Here is a 25,076-nt window from a genome sequence, read left to right on the forward strand (position 1 = left end):
TTGTTGTTGTTTTTTAGTCTTGTTTATGTACGACAAGATTTTACGGACGACAATTTTGACGGGTTTATCTGTCCTTCACCGTGGATCTGTGACAGGTCCAAGCATTTTGATAGATGCGATGTAAGTAGCAGTGGTACGCAGATACGCCGTCCTCTTTATACTAATGCACTGCAAAGCTATAAATCAAGGTTCATAATGAAAAAAAAAGTATTTCTTTGGGGACCCTAATGAAAATGACAAATGATGTAACACAATGCTTGTAGTTTATATATATTTGTAAGTTCTTGGCAATGAATACATTTATCGAGCAGATAATATTAGAAATTTCATTATTTTTAAGTTGGAAGACACAGAATTTTAGAATTGAAAATTATCTTTGCAGAGACGAAATATTTTACAATATATAGAGCAAGAAATTGTTATTGTATAATTTTGAAACAGTAATATAGAGATGCGGTATTCAATATACATTAATATACAATTTTACTAGTAATCCATATGAATTCGAATAGTCTTACAAAACAATAAAGCTTGCTACAGCGAGGACAGGAATAAAAAATAAATCTAAAAAGGTATAATCACAGCATAAAGATTAAATAATCAAATGAAAAAACTGCTTGTTCTGATTTGCATTCAGATGACGTAACATACCAAGCAACATTGGCTTTAATGACGCCATAATTTCTCCTCCCTTTGTATTACATTTTGTATGTGTGACAAAAACACGTCCGATGTCATAATATTGGTGACGTTTAACAAGGTTCAGACATATTCCTGATTTATTAGCTAAGTTAGATATAAAACATTATCCACCGTGATAAATTAATTGTTAATTTTTCCTCTGTATGCGTTACACATTAATTACTGTATATGTATTCTCGCTTTACTTTACCAGTTAAAGTGATGCGAATGCCAAAAACCATGTGTGTTGACATTAAAAATAATTTGACTCATTTCAACAGTTTAATTTGTTTATTTTTACGTTTCAAGTTAAATGTCAACGAAAAAAATCGTTAATACACAAAAGTGTTGGCATACAAAATAAACATGGAAAGCATGCATTGGATTTGAAACATTAGAAATATTGAGAAAAAAGTATGAAATTAATAAGAAATAAGCGCATAAACAAATGAACACAATTTGCATAACCTTGTACGTTAATTACAATTGATTGTGTTGTTTATCCTAATTAAATACATATTTCAATTATCATGATAATGATGTATTGGTGTTTAAGTAGATACATAATAAATAAATAAATAAATAAATAAAACATAAACATGAAAGTTCTGAACATGTATACTTGAATTATTTTTAATTCCATACATGTATTTAATGTATGTATACTATGGTATTTCGCTGCATGCGACTACATTGTACCTGCGCACACATTACATTCCATTTTAGTAACAAAGAACCATAAATAATCAATTTGAAATATATTTACATACAATAGATACAATAAGATACACTTTTTATTGGTATATGTTGCGTTGAACACTCTTATATGTGTAACGTATGTGCTGTTTTTAGCATCCAAGGTCTGTATGGTTTAAATCCACAATCGTGCGACATTTCAAGGAAACTGGTTCCTGACATTTGAGATGTCTAAGGTAACTGTATTGGCTTCCTTTTCCACCTTCCATAAAATCGTTTGAACGTCTGAAAAAATCAACAAAGTCACGCATTTTGCAGTCGCAGTTAAAGGGATTGTTTCTTATATCTATCTTCACGAACCTGTGATCTCGTAAAGACTCTAACTCGGCCAGTGTGATTGTGGATATGAGGTTATGTTGCAGATCTAGAGTACCGATGCTGGACTCTATAGACCGGTTTCCATAATCAAGTACAGTGCCGAAGTCTTTGATGTGGTTGTGTGACAGATCAAGAGTCGATAGTCGAGGGAAATCCCATCTCCAGTCATTAAATCTCTCTGGTATGCTACTAAGTGAAGAATGAGTAACTTTCAATGTCTTCAATGCAGGGTAATCCGCATTATTGACAAGGATACTGTCAAACTTTGCACCTCGGGTATTCGAGACACTTAGGTCCATTTCGATGAGTTTTGGATAAGCACAGGTGTGGGATGATGACAGGAGTCCTCGTAGGTACTTTGTAGATGTCCTGACGGTAAATGTGGTGAAAATGTCATTTAGAATTGTTTCTGGCAAATCTGAAAATGTATATGAAATATTCCTTGCTATGGTGACAGCGATGTTCTTCTCTGCTCCACATTTGGCTGCCTTCGTCATATTATTCATTCCATTGGATACTTCCATCATTTTCATGATGTCAACATATATGGTCGAGTCTGAAATACTGCTATATATCAGGTCATCTGGGATATCATTGATGGCGGGGTCGAAATATTCCGACATGTAATCGACGATCAAACAATTTTTGATCGAGAAATACTCTAAGCCAGCTGCGCGTATGGGGAACGGAAGTGAAACATTACCTCCTTCTCGGCATCGAACGGTCAATGCATAGTTCTTACTTGATTTATGAAGAAAACGTCGGAGGTCATGCAAGTTCCAAATGTCATCTGGGCCGACATCACAAGATATGCAAGTAGGCTGTTTCTTTCTCATTATATCAACAATGCTTTTGTCTGTCGATTGGTCTAGGCAAGCCACTCCTGTCTTTACCCTGCATATGTTATGCCAATGACTTGGCAGGTGATTATGTAATCTTCTTGAGTTACCCAACTCAAGCATAGCCAACAGCAGCACAAAGCTCAGACTTGACTGTAAGATTGACATTTTGAAGTGTGATGTACCAACAGAAACTCAACTGTTCCTTCACACTTACGTTTCATTCTTATATCATCCAAAATCACGTTGTAACCGGATTTTTGTGTTTTAATTTTAACCAATCATGTCTGTATCTTATGACTTAATTTACTTAAAAAAGGACATATGGATTTTCCCATGAGCTTCCGCCGGTGACGTTGTTGCGAAATACCGCTGAACTCAACACGTTGACAGGCTAGATTATTTTAGAATAAATTTAATCCCTAAGAGCACGTGAGGCAATAAATGTTTGTGCAAACCAGTCTATTGTTATCGACCGAATTAATACTATAAAAAAAAACGAAAAAGCTTCAAGCAAAGAAACATGAGTTTAACTTGTACAGTTTAAGACTATTATACTTTTATGGCACTTATGGGGATGCGAGTCGTGATTGGTAATGATATATCTTCTGTGATTTATTTAGGGATTTATCTAGATTGAATCAAGTATCATATCTGATTTATCTTATATAAAGTATTCATTTTATATATCTATCTTCTTTATATTTTCACATTAAATATATAATAGATATTTATTGTTATTTCTTTATTACAAAAACAACGAAAAACAAATTAGAATGTGCAAAAGTATTTTTACACCCTCATACAAGCCAAGGTCAAATCCGGGTTAAGGTGCAATTCTAAATGAGAGTAAGACCAAAATCGATGAAACGAGGAAAAAATTTTAAAAGAAACATAAATCTACATAGAGACCCTTTAAGTTACCGAACTTCACGAGATTTTTCCTGAAAATCATATCAAATATTTTTTTTAATAATATATTTCTGTTCTTGCTATATATGTAATACATATACATTGATATGTTTTCAGGAAAATATGTGTGAAATAATTTGCATTATCCAATAGTAATAATAACAAAAGAATGCATTCATGTAGAAATATAAAACAGTCATAAATTCGCATGAATGAAAATTCGTGAAACCTACGAGGAAAATAAGACTAGTTCCTAAAGTGTCCATCTGAGTATATTAACTATATCCACAAAGATGAAATATATCTCTGGTAGGAAATAAACTATTCAAGCAACAAGCTAACAATGCTCCCTGAATGACATTTGATATATATATAACTACCTGTAGCTGTCGATAAAGTTTATTATCATTCGTTCACTCAAATTCGTTCTCTCTGACAAAAACGTTTATCTTCAAAGCTGAAAGTGAATATGTTGCGAAAATATTTTTCTCTGATACGGCCAAAACGATTATGTGTAGAAAACGATAATTTATATCAGGATTAATTTACATTTCAGCGACATACATATATACATGCAAGAACCTTATACAAATACACTTATCATACGTATACACCATTTTGATCATACACGCGAAGCCTGGCAGTTTACTGATTAAAGTATTTGTCAACTTTGTGATTTGCTTTTGGCGATATTTTGATAAGTAAATTCATACCTATCATAGAAGTACATTAATTGATATAACTCCATGAATCCCATTCTTATTTGGGCACGCGTATTCCACAATTTGATATGGCTTATATACCGTTCATTTTGCTTTCAAAGAGTACATACAAATCTAATGCCATAGAATATATGCTTTATAAATTAGAGATGGTGAGATTCAAATGTATAACATATATTTGTGCGTTAAGGTGACGGAGTCCGTCTTTTGTCGATCGTCAATGTATTTACATATGATTTGACATCGTTTAGTTCAACGCCGCTAAATAAATCCGAAGGTATTCGAACGCACCAGAGTATCCCTTCGATACACTGAAATCATAAAACCATTCTCCTGCTGGTTTTATTGTGGCCATTCCAAACAAATGACAAAGTAAGTGGGTTCGCCGCTCGACATACGTAGACTTAGTAATGGCTTTTACTCTAAAAGTCATCCTCCCGCCAATGTCGTATCAGCTTAACAACATTATTTATAGCAGAAATATTTCGATTCATAATTTCAAAATATAAGCTTTCCGATTAGTGAAATATCAATTCAAATAAAGGCTATCAAAGGAAATGTTATATAAATATAATTTTATTGAATTATTTCTTTCACGTAAACATCGTATCTTGCGGTGAACCGTGCAGCAGAGGGCTCTTCATTCATTACCCCCAATGCCGTCCTTCGGTTATTTTTCATTAATAGGATCAAATGACGTAGGTCGGATCAAGGCAAAGTGTAATTGAAATTTACAAACTGATGCACGAATACACAACAGCAATAAAAACTCAGATTAAACTGTTAATTCTAGTTGTGCGGGATCCCAGTCTCTGTTTGGTTAAAGGTTCAAATAATATTAGACTTTTTAAATGCTGTGTTTGAAATTGACTCTGAAATGTTTTTCAATTTCACAGTTCGATGCCGATGTTTACTGTCGCTACGGAAACGATTAGTGTTCAACTGAAACGTGTATTTAGCATAAAGGTTACTTTTTAGAGTAGCTATATTTAGAAACGATTTGTGATCGCTGCATTTCAATAGTAAGAAGGTCATAGCTTACCAACAGGATATATAAATATATGTGATCATGGAGCCTACTAGAAGTGATGATTGATATGTATAGGTAAATAGCCAATGCTTTTGGACTACACAAGCCATGGATTTAATCTACATGTTATTTTCCTTCATGTTATTTTTTCTTCAGATTTGTTTCGGTAAGTATTTTGTTGTTATTTTGTATCATTCCTAATTATTTTAATACTCATGGCCACAGTAAAATTGTATGGGCAACATCATAATCTCATGTGGAAATATTCTATTTCCGGATGCAATATAAAGTCAGACTTGTCTGATGCGTGTTGATATGCCCAGGGGCTCTGCTGTCAGCACCCTTACTCTCATATGTGATTATGACATAACCCGGATTTAACCTTTATTATATGGCGTATGTTATAAATTAAGAAGACGCATGATCTTCCGGATCACCTGGTTGTATTATCCTTGTGATTTTTACGAGTCTCTATACAAATCTATATTTATGTTTAATTTTGCCCTCATTTATTTGATTTTGAATTCTGATATTTACTTTAATATCGGTATTCCTTATTTATTGTTTTACAATTGTACACAGGCAATATTCCTTCACGTGGAATTTCACGTGAAAAGGGCAAATTCACATGAAAAATTTCACATGAAAAATTTCACGTGAAATTCACGTGAAGAAATATTGCCTGTGTATAATTGCCTTTAATAGCATTTATCTTCAACATTGGGACCGCGGTCGTCGAGTGGTTAAGGTGTCCCGACACGTTATCACTAGCCCTCCACCTCTGGGTTGCGAGTTTGAAACCTACGTCGGTCAGTTGCCAGGTACTGACCGTAGGCCGGTGGTTTTCTTCCACCTCCAAAACCAGGCCTTAAATGACCCTGGCTGTTAAAAGGACGTTAAACAGAATAAACCAAACCTCAACATTTATCTTTAACGCTTTTGTGTATTTGATCTCAATTTATTTATCTCTTAATACTTTACTCGGTGTTCGAAGTTTGTTATGATTTAACAAGTGTTTCACTGGAAAAATGGTACGATGTTGACATACATGTAATCACATTTCGAATCTCTATTGGTTATGAGTAGAAAGTAGTATATTCCAATGCATTTATACTTAATATTATTGCTGGAAAGTAGTATTCTTACAAGTATAACTATACCTATATCCCAAAGTTTATTTGAGAATAGCAAGTACAATCCATGCTTCACATGTTGTAAACAAAACTTTAATCCGATGATATATATCACATTAACTGAAAACTAAAATTCTTGATAGTAATTTTATCTATAATTTGATATTGATTTGTAATTGATCAAAAATCTGTTTCCAACAGTTGTTTCTGAGAGCTGTACATTTTACACAAGCGCCACGACATTGGTCCGTACATGCAGCGCCGGGTGTTGTGATAGTGGATGTTGTTCTGACAACTATAAAACGTAAGTATATACACGTACTATGTGGCTGCATTATGTTCGTTTTATCATTGGAGTCTTATACATATATTATTACCTTTCATGCCTAACATTTATATTTCATACATTTTTTTGTTTTTTGTAAAATTCATATTTCGCACGTGCGTATTTTGCACCTGTAAAATATTATAATTCATAAGTATAGAAATTATGTATTTTTACACGTGGAAAATGTTAATGGAATATTATTATATTTCACCTGTAATTTTGTTTTACAATATTATACTACCAACGTCTGGCATATTAAAATTCATGCCAGAGTGATGTGAAATATTTTTATCTAATGGGATATAGTCCTCCTCTGCCGTATTATAATATATGATACCTTATTGTACGATATCTACATATATACATTTGTATCTGTGTATATTTTAATAGCATATTGCAGAATGCAAGTAATGTATAATATATATATATATGTCTGTGTATAAAAACGTCGAGCATTATCACAGTAATGTTCCATGACAGAGATATGTATTATATTATCATAATTATTAAAGCTTGATAACGAGGGGGTTCAAATTGAAAATTTTAGTGGTGAGGTGTTAAGTTTGAATCATGTAATATTCTGAATTTTAAATTTTTTATTTTATTTGATAAAACTGCAGGTTAGCAATCATCCTTGGAACCGTGTTTGGCTGTCTCCTCCTAATATTCATCATAGCAATCGTAGTAGTATGTTTGACGAGGGATCGGTGGACCAAACGAGTGAAACCTAAACCTAAAGGTATGTTCCATCATCATCATCATCATCATCATCATCATCATATCATCATCATCATCATCATCATCATCATCGACATTATCATCATCATCATCATCATCGACATTATCATCATCATCATATCATCATCATCATCATCATCATCATCATCGACATTATCATCATCATCATTATCATCATCGTCGTCGTCGTCATCATCATCACCATCATCATCATCATCATCATCTTCATTATCATCAATGACATTTAGAAAAAAACATTACCAGCAGTTATTAGGTTAAGAAACTTCGAAGGAAATTTTCCATTAAAATATCATTTTCTTAACATGATTGTAGTAATTAAAAGGACCTCATTTTCGGGATATAGATTTCAAGTGCAGTAAAGTTAAGTCTAAGTACACAGGTTCTTAATCTGACTACATATGGTATGATGAAAACCGATTATACTGACATAAAAACGTCATACATGACATACTTTTATTGCAATGAATATTTAGTGAAGAGTACTAGCTGTATGTATATTTAATACTGTGTCTAGCACATAGATTAACAGAGGCGATGTCACAATTATTGTACTGTCTTGAGTAACTCTTCTATGTTGCTTGTATGTTCGTTATGACAACAATTGGAATAATTGTATTTAAATGTACTTATAATTGTTCATCCTAAACATTTGAATGACAATTTTTACCCCATCTTTGCTTTTAGATTACAAATGTTTATTTCTCCAATCATATAATTTAATGGAGTATACCATTAACATTGATATGTTATTGATATTCAAGTTGAAATTTGATAAGTCATCAATAAATGATATTTACAACACACACTGATCTTCATTATCATTCTTGTGTGACCAAACATAGTTGTTGTCTCTTGGCTCAGCTTCTTGAGAGAGTTAATGTAAAATACTGTTTGGATACGATAGATGATAATCTATTCTTGCTTTTTCATTGGCTTAAAAATGTTCAGTTATCAGCCCATAACTAAAAAATGACGTCACCATTTATAAGCGGCGTATGTTGCCCCAAATCCACTTGCCACTTTTTGGTAAATAAACAATCATGTTCAACTAAACTTCTATTTCCTCAACTATCGTAACTTTGTACTAAAATATTTGTATGGGAATACAGCTCACGGGTAGAAAGTATGTTGATAGCGTGATAGCGAATCATTCATCGTATTGATATCAAATGGCATTTCTCGTTACAGCTTCCGTTCAAAAGACAAAGAATGATGACGTAATGCTAACAGACATGGATACCAACAATTCGGCAACGGTCTGATTAGGACTAATGATGGTGTGACGTCATAATAACATCATCTAAAGAATATATTCTCGACATGAGGGAACCATGCCATCCACCCAAGTAGGATTTCCCGAAACCATGAAGACAACAAAATGTGAAAGTGACGTCATGATGAAAAATGAAGACTAACATCACAAATAACAATACATGTGTAAAATGGGTTGCAATATATGTTATGTTGTTAGAGATAAATTGGTCTCGAGACAAAATCAACAAAAGATGTCTAATCACTTCATCTCTCAACGCTTACATACAAATTGTAATTCGTAATTCCTATGGATTATCAACATAGTGATCACATCTCCAAAGTTTGAAATGTGTAGTAACACTATATTTATCTTGCAATAATAAGATTTGACTTAAAATAAAATCATGGTGATTTGTGTTGGCTTTTGGATTCGGTCCTCGATTATGCTATGACACAATCGAACAAAGTGTTAGATGACAGCATTGAATATGTGTAACTTGGACGTGATCAGGACATTTTCTGTTTTCTATAAAGATTTATTTGGGGATTTACATTTTGTTAATGCCGTAAGTATTTCACTAGCTTTCAAAACATTATTGTATTTATTTCTAAAGAATAAGAAACTATAAGAAATGTTTCCTTTATATCAATATAGCGGGCTCCTGGCGAGATTTATGTCTTGTTTAAAGATAGTATAAGCTTACATAAGTATGATTCATTATAGTTTGTTTCAAATAACACGTTAAATAACATTGATACATTTTTATTACTTTTCTTCGTGACGTCTCAATACAGTTGGTGGTATATGACATCATGATGTTATTTAAGTAATATTATGTGGTAGCAAACAATGGGCGTATACAGTCAACCAAAACTCCACTTTTCTTCCTCAAATGTGTTTTCCTAAGGATACTTATTTCACTTAGGTTTGAGCAATGAAAACAATATCAAGTATTTGTTAAATCCAAATGAAAAAGTGTGTCGACAAACACAATGAATTATGAATGCTCCTATACAGTATACGACCCGAGCTTTGATTGGCTGAGATAATAGTTTAACCCGTCCAATGGTATAAAATGAGGCTATCTACGGTGTCAAAAACCGCAAAAGTTTTATAAATAATTTTGTTAATAAATATGTTTCATGTAATCTTATATAATGTACACAAAAATATTTTTTATATTTCAAATATCCATTGTCCTTAAGTAGTGTGTAGGTGGATTTTCTTTTGTTATGTTATCATTGTTATTCTCCAAATACTCCACGTTACTTTGTTTAACTACCATCGATTATACGTTCCCATAAAAAAATGATGGATCAATGCATTTAAAATGTCCTGGCACAACACTCCTAGTATATTCATTGTTACCACATTTTCTGTTTATATTTTCACTTACGTTTGTGTGACGTAAATTTATTCAGGATTAAATTAAAAACATTTTTTGTTATAGAGTCATAACATACTAAATCTGATTGCACTGTCATCATATCACGCTTCATATCAAATATGTATTCAATTTAATCCATTAAATGTAATCCATTAAATTTTATCCATTAAATTTTATCCATTAAATTTTCTCTACTGTTATCATTTCTGCGAATATCAACGTTTATTGATGGACTGTTTTCTCTTAGAAATTAACACGCCTCTGAATCAGCCATTCAAAAACGGCGTTACAAACAACAACGTCATTTTTACGCTAGGGCTGAAAACATATTTTGAAGCCAATGAAAATGTTTGTTGCAAGGAAGATTAAATAACTAAAAAATAATCTTTATTACTTAATGAATAACAGTAGTTTCCCGCATGAGTGAATACATTGTTATTTGTTTCACGCATGGATAATATGAAACGAGAAATATTACGATCAACCATAACTGAACGACAGGATGTGTTAGAATATCAAAAAGGTAAGGATCATCGTGGTGTTGAAGATATTAAAGAAATACCGAACATTGCTATCACTTGTAAAGTGCTTTAAATGTTTCAGTGCGTGACATGCTCATGTCACGCGTATCAAAGCAGAGATCCATGAAACTCGTTTTTCTTATACCTGCGAGGCATTTTGTATAATTCTCCAGGCAGAATATCAAATTAGAATTAGCTCAAGTTTTTAACGATTAATATAAAGCAGAGATAAAAACACATGAAGGAAAATTCATTATTATTCTCTTTATTTTGTGTTTTATTAATTACCCTGAAACTGTTTTAATAAGCATGAAATAAACAAAAAGCTATAGATGTTGACGCGAGATTGATCGTCGATTATATATATAGGGATAATGATATTACCAATGGGGACTGAAAATGCGCAACTTCATATCCTGCTACATACAAACTTTTAAAATATACAGCTGTTTGTTGATAACATATCCTACGGGAAAGTAGTCGTTTAATTTATGGCTTCCTTGTGCTTTTCATGTTCACTCCTAGGAAAAACAAAATCACGTGCCTTTCAAACCGGTCTTATATAAGGGATTGTCATCTAAGAAGGATTTTTGTAATGTATGTGTTTGTTGTTTGATAAAGAGTTCAGTGAAAGCATATATAAGCTATGCGTTTTGGCTATCAAAGGTAATCTGAACACACATCATGTACATAATTATTTTTATATTTAACGTCGTATGTTTTATCTATGTTACAAATATTTTATATAATCGGTTATTTTATAAAGTTCCCTGATAAGGAAATGGTATTTTTGTGTGTTTAAACGTTTCTAATCTATGCACACTGTTTCTGCTTAAAATGTGTTCACTTCAGGAAATTCTTTCGGTTTGTAAATGTCACATGTATTTAATCATTTTATCAAATTCCAACTGCTTTTTTCACATTAGACTCGATTGTAATTATGATACGCACGATATCGTGTTTTATCATGGCTATGCTGTTATGTAACGTCAATCTATATATATAGATGTCAGATTGATATAAACTTCTTGACACTTGTTTCTGATTCCTTTTTGTATAATCTATATGTTATATATATATATGTTGTTAAATGGAAATTGACAAATAAAACACAGTTTAAACTAAATGTCAATTTTGACTCGATTCAGTATTTTAACATAATATACAGACACAACAGATGCACAAGTCCCCGGATGTTACAAGGAAATATAACCTTATTCGTTCCGGTGTCATTATAACGGACAAACAAAAATAGCATGGCAATAAACCTCCGATATCGAAGTGCCACCTCAAAGTAGTTCTAGGTCCGGTTGTTCAAAGGAATATTAGCTTAATCACTTGATTAGTTAACAAAATAATCTCATTTCTACTTCACTTATAATATTATATCTCTTCTCATGGTTTGGGACACTGAAAAGTATAAAAATAAAAAAGACAAAAAAACTCCATAATATTTACATAATTATGAACTATTTTCTTAATTTGAAAAATTATATATGATAATGATGTGTGGATTCTTTTAAATAAGCAGAAACTGTGATTAGCCTAATTATCTTTTCAATGAAACGTTACCTTGCAGGAGCTTGATTATCAAAAGGAGAACGATTAAGGAATGAGCATAAAAGGACATTGATAAGGTGAAGGAGCGTGCATATGTAGAGTTTGTTCCAGGCAGATATTATGTTATTGTGTGTAAATCATATATTTTTCTTAGACTTAAATTAATTATTGTATAATTATCTGTCTTCCCTTCACTCTCCTACTTTAGTCTTCCTTTTCTAATTTGTCAATCGTAATATTAATATAAATGTCCATTGCTTGTGTCATATTGTCGTAATAATGTTTGGAGGAGAGGGGCTTTAATAAGTTGTATAACCTGTGCCCAATCCTCATGCTTATAAAATATCTTTACAAAAACTACCTTTTCAACACCTTGACCCTGAGGGTTGTTCCATTGACATCGTCGTTAAATGGCCATGTTTTGTAAGTAGGAACGATACCTAACCAAAGCAACGAGCATCAAAGTTAGAACGTATCAACATTTCAAATATTCTTTTAGGGACCAACCAACCAATTGTTTTCCCATAGACTTTAGTGTTAACGTTTTGGAGTATTTCATTCAAATTCTTGAATTCAATATGACAATTATGGTTTATAACAAAAGTTTAGGGTCTGATATAACACCTAATCAAAAACAAAAGTTGGGTCATTCAGCTCAAATTTTCTCCATAGTAGCCATTTTGAAAATAGGTGAATTTCGCAGTAAAAATTCTCAAAAATCTTAAATGCTTACCTGTTTATTATTATTACCTGAACTTTTGGGAAAAAAATCAATCGGACTTACGAAATTTATATCAACATTTCTTATTGATAGTTACCTATCAGGCTACATATCTATTTTCTCACTTCATAACATACTGGCCAATCAGTGGCTGCCAGACATTTTATCCTTGGCTCAACTTTCTATAAAAACAAGGGCTGTTTCAAAAAAAAAATTTTTTTCAATTGGTTGGTTGTTCCCTTTTAAATGAATGATGCTGTTTTTTCACGTGATCTGTCTCTAATTTTAGTAACAACAGTGAAGAAACTGCATATATCCATCAACAAAACAAAAACACTGCCACGTCAACAACGTTTTTGTAATAAACATTATGTATAGCATAGAATATAACTATATTGGGGGAAAGTCTGAGTGAAAACTTTCATTTAAAAAAGCAAACAAACCATAACAAACACGCACGCCCAGCAAGATTCTACGGCTGTGTGAGGTTTAAAAATATATAATGTATATAGACACATTCAATACATAAATCCATCGACAAAATCACTGCCACGTCAACATAAGTGCCTCCGAGTTATGATATATAATGTATTATATTGCCACGTCCATGCAATACGTTCTGTTTATTACAAAAATAATGTTGACGTGGCAGTGATTCTGTCGATGGATATATGTATTGAATGTGTCGACATACATTATATATCATAAATTGCAGGCAACTAACGACAAAGGTCCTAGCTAGGAGTTATTTCTATTTGTTCATTTTTGTGTAGCTTTTTGCTCATTTTATGGTTAATGTGGATTATGTTTGTAGCCTAACAGCATTTTGTACTCTTGACTGTGGAAAACTGTCAAAATAATCAACAGTAGCCATAGCGGGTACCAGGATTGATGATATCGTAGGGAAAGTATTTATTTAATCAGCTGGGGAGCTTTTTTCCTGTATTACTAATCCAAACACTTATCAAATCTCTTGATGAATTATGCTTTATCGGGGCCTTAATAGACAGGTATTTGTTTCACAGGTATGAACTATGAGGCGATGGTGACCGTGATTTGTTATACAGCACATGTTCTGTACGTTTGGGAGGGAGACGGACAGTCTAGTATCTTTTCTCTGTATTTTTTATCACACTAATTTCATACGTAGGTCGCAATGTATGTTTTTTTACCTGGCCAGTTTACGCGAGATAAATGTACCTGTCCCTAAATTAATTCCATCAGGTGACCTGGCTTTGTGCCCTATCACATTACTACGAATCATCAATCAATCACATTACCTATATACACTCTACGTACATGTGTACATGTCCTGTGGATTTTCTCAACTAGATTAAATATGTATGTAAAAAACCCAAATTATTTGACACAACATCGTCTCGTGTATATGGTACAGCCGCATCTTATATTTGATGTGGGAAATAATTAGCAGTCTATTGCGTAAGAATTAATTAATATGTTTTAACCTGTTACATAAATGTGGTCGACCATCAATCACTGTGCTTGCTATTTCAACCTATATAATTGTATTCGATGAACTGCTTTAAGACACCTATTGTAATTACGTTAGTAGTCACGCTCCTGGCAGATTTATTGGGACAGTATGCCACGTGTATAATAACATATTGGAACGTGTTTGAGACAAATATGGATACATTTGATGTTCGTTGTAATGTGTACGCAATTTAGTTCAGCCTCACATCTCTAACTATATGTGTATTATACTCATTTTGTCTCATGAACAAAAATATCCCGCTACGGCAATACCACTCCGAGTAAGGCCGTTAAACGAACCTGATCTCTTTTTAATGTATATTTAAGTTGACTTGGTGGTGTCAAACGAACGCATAAATGGTGAGTACAAAACATGAACATTTTCAAACCATTTCCCTGTTTTTAATCAATATATATCCTCAACCTAGGCAATGTAAACTCACTTTAAAGTAATAATAGGGAAAGTCAGCGTAACAAATGTCATCTCTACCATTTAAATTTAACTTAAACTAGACAAGGTAAAGAGAGTGCATTCAAAACGTTTTTATTTACTGGAGCCTAGTTTCAATTTTAATAGTTTATTTAACTTGAGACCTCACGGCTCATAAGTGCATGCGTGGACATAGAGACATAGATTTTAACAACATATATACAATATATGTAAGTAAGGATATGGATAAAACAATAGGCGTAACTGGTGATAGGAACATTGAAATATTCATTTTAACAACATATATACAATGTGTAAGAATGGTCGGGGGATGAACAAAACAATAGGTTTAATTGGAGTTAAAGTACAAAGAAACATTCATTTCAACAATAAATAAACTTTTTTTTTAAGAATAGTTAGGGGATGGGCTACACAATAGGTTTAACTGGAGATAAAAAATACAAATACGATATTGATGTTTACCAAAGGTTGGAATCTCAACTGTATTAACCAGCTTGATTGCAAATATTTTCCAGGATTACATATCAAATCTAGTTTATAGAATATTGTAAAGTACGGATGCAATTTATTTTGATTGCTAAGAGACGCGACGAATATTGACGCATTAGAAAATGTTACATATATTTACCCTATAAAAATTACAAGTTCAATTCAATCAAGCATGAATCATACAATTATTTAAGAAACAATTCTAAAACAAAAAAAAATACTAAAATCGTTTTTCAGTCATCTTTAAAATAATGAACATTCTCGACGTGAACAGTACACGTAAATCCAAATGCCCGCCTCTTTGTCATGACCGCAATGGAAACACGACATAAATCTAAGTTCATGTGCACTAGCATACACGAATTACCTAGTTGAAAATGTCCAAATGGTATTTTGGTGGCTAGGACGTACATGTACTATTCAGCTACTTTGCACAAAATGGAGGACAGAAATGACAGATCATGTAAATTACTTGTTACTGAAATGTAGACACATTTGATGTTCACTAGTTGAACTATATGAAGATGTATCTGCAAACCATCATACGAGGGCGGATTGATATGTTATGAGCCTCAAATTAAAGGATTTGAATTTTATCGGACATATTGTATTATTTTTCAACATAATCCCCTTCAGTATCTATACACTGTAACATGCACAGGGGGAACAGAGCGGTCACACATCCAAGATCTGACCACGCTCGACGTTGCTAAAGTTCGGTACACAGACACGACACTCAACCGCACAGCCACAAAAGCTAGCTACTGGACTATGCAGCTGAAATGGCCATATCCATGAACCATCACAACACTTTTTCCAGCGGTGTTTAAGGGCCCCAATGCCACTTTTACAGGACTTCTTTTCTTGGCTGTTCAGAAAGTCATCCACTGCATGTATGACGTCATCATCGGACTGAAAGTAGGTGCATGAAATAGCTGTTTTCAGTTTCGGAAATAGATGAAAGTCTGATTGAGCGGCAATCTAATTAAAATTAGACTTGTGATTTCCGCTTCTCAACGATACACTACAATACAAGTAAGTATTTATACTTCCGAAGAACGAAATCACACCGAAAATTTCATAGGCGACGCGCTGATTGGCTGAGCTCAAAGGTCATGCTGAGATGACCTCCTACGGGGCATCGTTACATATTGTATTGCAGTGTATCGTAGAGGAACGGAAATTACAAGTCTAATTTTAATTAGATTGGATTGAGCGGATGCTCAATCAATTCAAAGTCACAATTGTGAATGGCAGCAATGGCAATGAAAGACTTGTGAACAGGCGCATTGTCCTGATGGAATAACACACCTTTAGCGCGCTTTCCGCTGCGCTTAAGTTTAACATTTTCCCGTAACTGCGTCAGAAATGAAGCATAGTATGTGCCATTGATTGTTTGTCCCTTTTGGAGATAATCTATAAGCATAATACCATTTGCATGACAGAAAACTGAGGTCATAACCTTTCAAGCTGATGGAACAAGCATTGCCCCCTTTGGAAGGGGGAGAGCCAGGGTGCTTCAATTGTTTCGATTGTTGTTTGGGGTAAAATGATGGACCCATGTTTCATCCATAGTGATAGATCTCTGAAGAAAATTGGCAAGATCTTCCTTCAAAAAGTTAAGATTAGCATGCAATAATATGCGCCTGGTGTTCTTCTGATCAACTGTCAGAAGTCTTGATACCCATCGGGCCGAAAGCTTTCTCATTGTAATAGTCTCGATCAAAATGAAATGTACTGTTTCCTGTGAAATTCCAATGCTACTGGCTATATATCTTTCTGAGACTCGTCTGTCTGTCATAACAATATCATTACTTTATTGACCATTCTTGGGGTTGCAACATTGACAGGCCTTCCAGGACGGAGGTCATCCTCAAGGCTCTGTCGGCCGCGCTTAAACTCCGCCACCCACCTTTTCACTGAAGTATATGAAAGGGTATCTTTCCTTAGTGTGGCTACGATATCATTATGGATATTCTTAGGTGTTAAACCTTTTATATGCAAATATTGGTCACAGCTCTTTCACCAATTTTATCCATTTTGCGAAAGCTGCTTGTCTTGTTTACTTTAGAGTGCTACCTCGTCAATATAAACTAACCAAATGAGACCAGTCCTTGGATATACGGCCCTATATAGTTAGAGAATAGTAGGACATCAAAAGAACATCGTTGAGTACCTCCTTCAGTACGAGGCTCACAACCTATCAACCATCCTTCGTACAGCATCTTACTGTCGCCATCAATGAAAAAAAATACATCGCCATATACACAGCGTCAACACGGTGCTAAAGATATCAACACACAAAATATACCACAGCTACAATCAACACAGAGCCACGGTCACCTGAGAATTTGTTACAGTCTACATTGTTTAGACCTTCCCTAGTGTGTATAGGATATTTCCAGTAAAATTCGGTGAAATTGACAGCCCCGTTGTTCATTAGATTTATACACTAGGGAAGGTTAAAATACACATATATACTGGACTGTACAAAACTATCAAGTACCTGTGCCCACAACGTATAAAATGAATTATAGTACACAGTTGCAATACAATGGTAGTTAATACATGTACAAGCTGTGGTTTCGCTACATGACGACAAATATTAAACAATGGAAAAAAGTTGGACAGCAAAATAATCCCGAGCATCATACATTCATCATACATTTGAAACTATGTAACGGATTTCCATCACAGAATGAGGAAATACTGTACGTAATCAAATCAGTTACTGTCAACATGACAGTAACAGAAATTCCAAAATGTGAACCGTGGGTTTTCGCTATTATCGTTTTCAACAACAATACAAATTTCATTCTGTCTTTTGCTGATTTTGAACATGCCAACAAAAACCTGAATCAAGTATAAACATGACATACAGTCGCTTTTGTATGTATAAAAAGCTATTACAGATATGATTAATATGTTTATAATCTGTTTTTAACATTGAGAACATTAATATTTTTCCGGTTTTTTTTAGGCAGCGTCATCTGTTCTCTTATCAAGATTAGGAAATGCACAAAATCTAGCATAATGCGAGTGTGCAAGTCTTGAGTCACGGATATGTCGGATTTGGCATTTCAAATCTCCAATTCACATGTTCGTACTTACAACAATAACATTATCATGTTGGAGATTTGAGTGTTCAGGTTAGACATTGTCAAATATAGAACTGCAGTTTAGAAAACGAAATAGAAACAACAGAATTACAATCGAAGAATTTTTAATATTCAATTTCAATGTACCAGTTTACATTTTCTCATTTGCATCAATAGAATTGTAATGTTAGAATTTTGACCTCTTTGGCCTTCGATAGTAGCGTTAGCGGTTTGTTTCTCGTGTTAACTCAAAAGATTTAACAGTTCAGTGGTCTTATAATTGCTTGTGACGGGCTGTTACAGATATCAATGGTTCTATGAAAAGGGCGGTGTTTCCCTATGTTAAGGGATGGTATCTGTTTAAATATTTTGTGCTCATAACCTCGTGAGGCAGTATTGATCTTGTTTGATGTAATAAACTCTGGAATATCATGATCATGGCTTCTTGTATTTATTTCAAAATTTTGAAAGGTTATTGTTTGTTTATTTGTTTGTTGGGTTATCTCCCCGTGAACAGAAAATGTCATTTTCAGACAGGGTCATCTTGTAGTAGTTGGTGACCATCTCACTGAAAAAATACGGGAGGCCCGTCGCATGCCATCCAGAGCAATTAGGGTGAAGTGTCTTATCCAAGGACACAACCATGACAGCACGGACCGACATGTTCCTCAGCTTCCCAAGAAACACAAAGTGACATGGGTAAGGAGCGTCAAGCCACACACCTCGGATTTTCACCAGAGGTTACGTGGCCGGCGCTCTAACCGACTGAGCTATCATGGACCCCTCACCTGAGGTCACGTGGCCGGCGCTCTAACCGACTTAGCTATCATGGTCTCCTCATCTGAGGTTACGTGACCGGCGCCCTAACCGACTTAGCTATCATGGCCCCCTCACCTGAGGTTACGTGGCCGGCGCTCTAACCGACTTAGCTATCAAGGCCCCCTCACCCGAGGCTACGTGGCCGGAGCTCTAACCGACTGAGCTATCATGCCCCCCTCACCTGTGGTCACGTGGCCGGAGCTCTAACCGACTTAGCTATCATGGCCTCCTCACCTGAGGTTACGTGGCCGGCGCTCTAACCGACTTTAATTAGCTATCGTGCCCCCCCTTGAAATGTCAGTCATATCTTCCCTTGGATGTCTTTAAGCTGTTGAATGTTGCAGCAGCTGAAAACTCTATACAGGGCATGTTTCTCATTAGAGGTTTATGGAATAATTTTCATGGCTACTGTATATTAGTGTTCGTGGTAATTTTGCTATAGGTTCCAGAAATTAATTAATTAATGTTTAATTAAAGTCGGTGATGTTATGCCTTTCCATTTTCACACTTCTTTTAATTGCTTCTGAGAAATATCTTAGCTCAGGTAATTAAATTCGACATACCCAAGCGCTTAATTTATTGAACGAGTCAACGTTACCGGATTTTGTAACATAATATTTCAATGAGCTTTACTTTTTAAAAACGTTATTATTGTCTGAATTATCTACATGTCAGTTAAGTATTCAATCAGTCTTATCTAATATACCAAAATGTGATTTTATATAGTTTCGGTAAAAAACAATGACTGAATGAATGGTGTGCTGAAGTCCGATTTGTGTGGGTATCCGATATAAAACATGACCGGTTTAATCAGTTTTTAATAAGTTTCACCATATATATAACACCCAGTGGGTCATGTGACATTAAAAAAGGCGGGATTTTTTTTTGTGTTGGTTAAGTTTTTTTCAAAGTTGACGAAAATAGTAAGACAATGTAAATATAAGTATTGAACAGTGGTTTTAATGTTGTTATAATCGATATGGCAGCAAGATGTATGGTGGGCAAATGTAGCATGGAACCCTAACGGGTTACAATGCCATTTGCCCACCATACATCTTGCTGCCATATCGACTATAACAACATTAAAACCATTGTTCATTGCTTAAATGTTCATGTTGATCTCCATATGTTATCCTTTGTATTTTGTACAATATGAAGTATTATGTATTATGTTTGTACAAAACTGATTTGCTGTCAAGCCAAAGATAATAACATGGATTGAATCATGATTGTAACTCGTCAGAGGTGGTGTTTATGTAGCCTGTCGCTCTCTTTATATAAGCTGTGGAGGGTCGCAATGTGGCGGAAGATGGCGGGAAATGGCGGCGGAAGATGGCGCAATATGGCGGAGAGTGGCGCAGAGTGGCGGAGAGTGGCGCAGAGTTGTGATTATAGTTTCTAGTCCAGTAATATTCTTCTTGGCAGCTGACGTTATTCTAAAACAATGATTCCATATTGTGGAAGAGATTATGATACGTTTATGGAAACCGCTGGGGTAAAATGTTATGCGTTTGTATCAATGTACATTTAAAATCACACAATAATTTAATGTCTATCGTGGAATACAATTGTTTCTTTAACGTAACCTTTTTTTATAGCTTACTATGACCCTAAATCTAAAGAAAAGTGTCTAAATCCAATACGGGATCATTTTTTTCGTCTCTATGTGAATTGCTTAGTGAAGACCCGACCAAACTGTAACCATGAATCAGGTTTGAACGTTTCTGAATATCATCACATTTCCCTATTTTCAAGCAGACACCAGCACAATTTTAAATGTTGTTGTATAATTGTAATGTACAAGGGTATTTTACTGTGTATCTTACCGGTTTATACCAATGCTACGTGTCGAATTACGTGTGGGTGCTTTTTAATGCCCGTCAATTGCAAGTTATATAATTACAGCCCCGTTTTGGCCGCGGTGCAAGCGGAAGTAGAACCCCTTTAAGCAATATGACCTGTTTTTGCTAGTCCGCACTTTATCAAATCTATAACTCTTACCTTAACACAAAACTTAAACATACACAGTGGGAATTTCAAGTCTAAAATGATGTTTTCAAGGTTAAAGGTTCATTTTTCGAGGCTTTCCGATGCCAGAGACAAAACTATGAGGTTTTCAATGCTGTTCGAGGCATTTTCAAGTTTGTATGAGCCCTGATTATGAACCAAGGCAAACATCAAATGAAATGTTTAGGATCAGCAGTTAACCATGACCCAGTTTCCATTTTTTTCCTGAACAACATAATCTCGAACTGTGGGGGCGTTCAAGGAACAACAAGCTAGCCCACCGCCCCAAAGACCTCTCTACAATCCACATATTCAGTGATCACCGCCCCAAAGACCTCTCTACAATCCACATCTTCAGTGATCACCGCCCCAAAGAACTCTCTACAACCCACATATTCAGTAATCACCGCCCCAAAGAACTCTCTACAATCCACATATTCAGTAATCACCGCCCCAAAGAACTCTCTACAACCCACATCTTCAGTGATCACCGCCCCAAAGAACTCTCTACAACCCACATATTCAGTAATCACCGCCCCAAAGAACTCTCTACAACCCACATATTCAGTAATCACCACCCCAAAGAACTCTCTACAATCCACATATTCAGTAATCACCGCCCCAAAGAACTCTCTACAATCCACATATTCAGTGATCACCGCCCCAAAGAACTCTCTACAATCCACATATTCAGTGATCACCACCCCAAAGAACTCTATACAATCCACATATTCAGTGATCACCACCCCAAAGAACTCTCTACAATCCACATATTCAGTGATCACCACCCCAAAGAACTCTATACAATCCACATATTCAGTGATCACCACCCCAAAGAACTCTCTACAACCCACATATTCAGTGATCACCGCCCCAAAGGACTCTCTACAACCCACATATTCAGTGATCACCGCCCCAAAGAACTCTCTACAATCCACATTTTCAGTGATCACCGCCCCAAAGACCTCTCTACAATCCACATATTCAGTGATCACCGCCCAAAAGAGCTCTCTACAATCCACATATTCAGTGATCACCGCCCAAAAGAACTCTCTACAATCCACATATTCAGTGATCATCGCCCCAAAGAACTCTCTACAACCCACATATTCAGTGATCACCGCCCCAAAGAACTCTCTACAATCCACATATTCAGTAATCACCGCCCCAAAGACCTCTCTACAATCCACATATTCAGTGATCACCGCCCCAAAGAACTCTCTACAATCCACATATTCAGTGATCACCGCCCCAAAGACCTCTCTACAATCCACATATTCAGTGATCACCGCCCCAAAGAACTCTCTACAACCCACATATTCAGTGATCACCGCCCAAAAGAACTCTCTACAATCCACATATTCAGTGATCACCGCCCCAAAGAACTCTCTACAATCAACATATTCAGTGATCACCGCCCCAAAGAACTCTCTACAACCCACATATTCAGTGATCACCGCCCCAAAGAACTCTCTACAATCCACATATTCAGTAATCACCGCCCCAAAGACCTCTCTACAATCCACATATTCAGTGATCACCGCCCCAAAGAACTCTCTACAACCCACATATTCAGTGATCACCGCCCAAAAGAACTCTCTACAACCCACATATTCGGTGATCACCGCCCCAAAGAACTCTCTACAACCCACATATTCAGTGATCACCACCCCAAAGAACTCTCTACAACCCACATATTCAGTGATCACCACCCCAAAGAACTCTCTACAACCCACATATTCAGTGATCACCACCCCAAAGAACTCTATACAATCCACATATTCAGTGATCACCGCCCCAAAGACCTCTCTACAACCCACATATTCAGTGATCACCACCCCAAAGAACTCTCTACAACCCACATATTCAGTGATCACCTCCCCAAAGACCTCTCTACAATCCACATATTCAGTGATCCCCACCCCAAAGAACTCTCTACAACCCACATATTCAGTAATCACCGCCCCAAAGACCTCTCTACAACCCACATATTCAGTGATCACCTCCCCAAAGACCTCTCTACAATCCACATATTCAGTGATCACCACCCCAAAGACCTCTCTACAATCCACATATTCAGTAATCACCGCCCCAAAGACCTCTCTACAACCCACATCTTCAGTGATCACCGCCCCAAAGAACTCTCTACAATCCACATATTCAGTGATCACCGCCCCAAAGAACTCTCTACAACCCACATATTCAGTGATCACCGCCCCAAAGAACTCTCTACAATCCACATATTCAGTGATCACCACCCCAAAGAACTCTCTACAACCCACATATTCAGTGATCATCACCCCAAAAAGCTCCATAAAGAGCGTTCTTCCATCCACATCTTCAGTGGACAGAATAGTGGAGCATGAGGCCAAATTAGGCATCAAACTGAATGATCCAACATCCCCCGAAGACATTAACAACAGCATCAACTTATAAAAGGTCCCATTGCCCGTTACTGCAGAACTAAAATTTGGCTGTGTATTCAAGAACAAAATTTCTACATAGTGGTTTTACATATATGGTAGTAAAACATAACATATAAGTTGTTTTTGTGATGTGTATACATTTTTGTTGCATTTCTCTTAAAACACCATCAGCAGACAAAGACACTCAAAAATTGTGCGCACATAGAATTTTTATTTTTTTCAGATTTGTAAGAGTAAATAGTCTGAAAAGTATCCAAAGATAAATAGCATGGTGGAAATAGCAAGCACTGCAACTTATAGAATATAAAAAAAAAAGATACATAAAAGTGACCATGATTTGTTCTTATGGATAATATTCTGGTAAAACCAAAAATCTAAACAAAGAGATATATTTTCTATAAACACATGGAATGTTTCTGTTCAATCAAACAATACAAAAGCTGTTATTAAAATAACATTTTTTCACTTAAGTTCATTTCTTCATTACGATAATTTAAAAACAATTCTAAATTACTGAATTCAATTAAACATTTTGCTAATTAATATAATTTTGGTTTATTTATAAACCAGGGAAATTATTAAAAATAGCTCCTTTAAAACGTATGTTACAACATGATATAGATATAATCACTAAAACTGACATTATATATATAAAAAAAAAAAAAAACCACTTTCTTATCCTATTAAAACAATGACCTTGATATCTGTTTGAAATTTAACTTACTTCTCTGTTTTAGCAGAGGTGGATTTGAAATTGTGATTTATTATAATCTATATTGGTGGGGAACAATATGTCCAAATAAACCAAGCCAGTGATTTTAAGCTCTAGGTGAAGTATATATGTGTACTTGATAAATAAAAAACAAGCATGCAAGCTATACAAAGAAAAAACTATTCCGTTCAAAAGGCTGAAATGTGAAGTAATGTAAAATATTTCACTTTGTGATAATAAAAAATAAGTATTTTGATGATAATTTGTTAAGATTTAAAATTGAGTTTCCTAATTACTACTTATAAATATATTCGTTAATACTTTAAACAATGATATTGCCGATTTCCAATACATATTCATGTCAAAGTACTTTAAATTCCTAAATCTTTACCTACTACAATTAGTACCATACTTTTTCTATTGGTTACAGGGCTTAAGTTGGTAAGTAAGTTTTCTGTATGCCAATATCTTAATACATGTACATAAAGACAATCATGTTGCAGACATTTAAAGACTTGAGTTGTTAAGAGTTTTTCTTATATAACTTTTCCTAATGCATTAGGGGAAGCAACTCTCCCTTAAAAATATTCATTAATTATTTATTTTCTATAAAAGACTCTGTATTTTAACTAGATCAACACAAAACGTTTGTTTTGCA

General features: G+C 34.9%; 2 protein-coding genes across 2 annotated transcripts; one reads left to right on the top strand and one right to left on the bottom strand.

The window, feature by feature from the left end:
* Window positions 1–1,125: 1,125 nt before the first annotated feature.
* LOC117338153 lies at window positions 1,126–2,774 on the bottom strand. The gene has a single exon (XM_033899376.1). It carries the CDS (start codon window positions 2,760–2,762, stop codon window positions 1,530–1,532), a length of 1,233 nt encoding a protein of 410 aa, XP_033755267.1. The 5' UTR covers window positions 2,763–2,774; the 3' UTR covers window positions 1,126–1,529.
* Window positions 2,775–5,217: 2,443 nt separating this feature from the next.
* On the top strand, window positions 5,218–11,681 carry LOC117338161. The gene is made up of 4 exons (XM_033899386.1): window positions 5,218–5,424; window positions 6,593–6,695; window positions 7,340–7,458; window positions 8,667–11,681. The coding sequence occupies exons 1-4, from the start codon at window positions 5,367–5,369 to the stop codon at window positions 8,738–8,740; spliced, it is 354 nt and encodes a 117-aa protein (XP_033755277.1). The 5' UTR covers window positions 5,218–5,366; the 3' UTR covers window positions 8,741–11,681.
* Window positions 11,682–25,076: the final 13,395 nt, after the last annotated feature.

Source organism: Pecten maximus, chromosome 11 (assembly GCF_902652985.1).
Source record: "Pecten maximus chromosome 11, xPecMax1.1, whole genome shotgun sequence".
NCBI classification, from domain to species: domain Eukaryota; kingdom Metazoa; phylum Mollusca; class Bivalvia; order Pectinida; family Pectinidae; genus Pecten; species Pecten maximus.

What these genes read in the sequence shown, in the direction of transcription:
- LOC117338153 (XM_033899376.1), bottom strand. Translation starts at nt 2,762, where the DNA reads ATGTCAATCTTACAGTCAAGTCTGAGCTTTGTGCTGCTGTTGGCTATG.
- LOC117338161 (XM_033899386.1), top strand. Translation starts at nt 5,367, where the DNA reads ATGGATTTAATCTACATGTTATTTTCCTTCATGTTATTTTTTCTTCAG. An exon ending in TTTTCTTCAGATTTGTTTCG is followed by an intron (nt 5,425 to 6,592) that starts GTAAGTATTTTG and finishes TGTTTCCAACAG; the next exon opens with TTGTTTCTGAGAGCTGTACA. An exon ending in TGTTCTGACAACTATAAAAC is followed by an intron (nt 6,696 to 7,339) that starts GTAAGTATATAC and finishes ATAAAACTGCAG; the next exon opens with GTTAGCAATCATCCTTGGAA.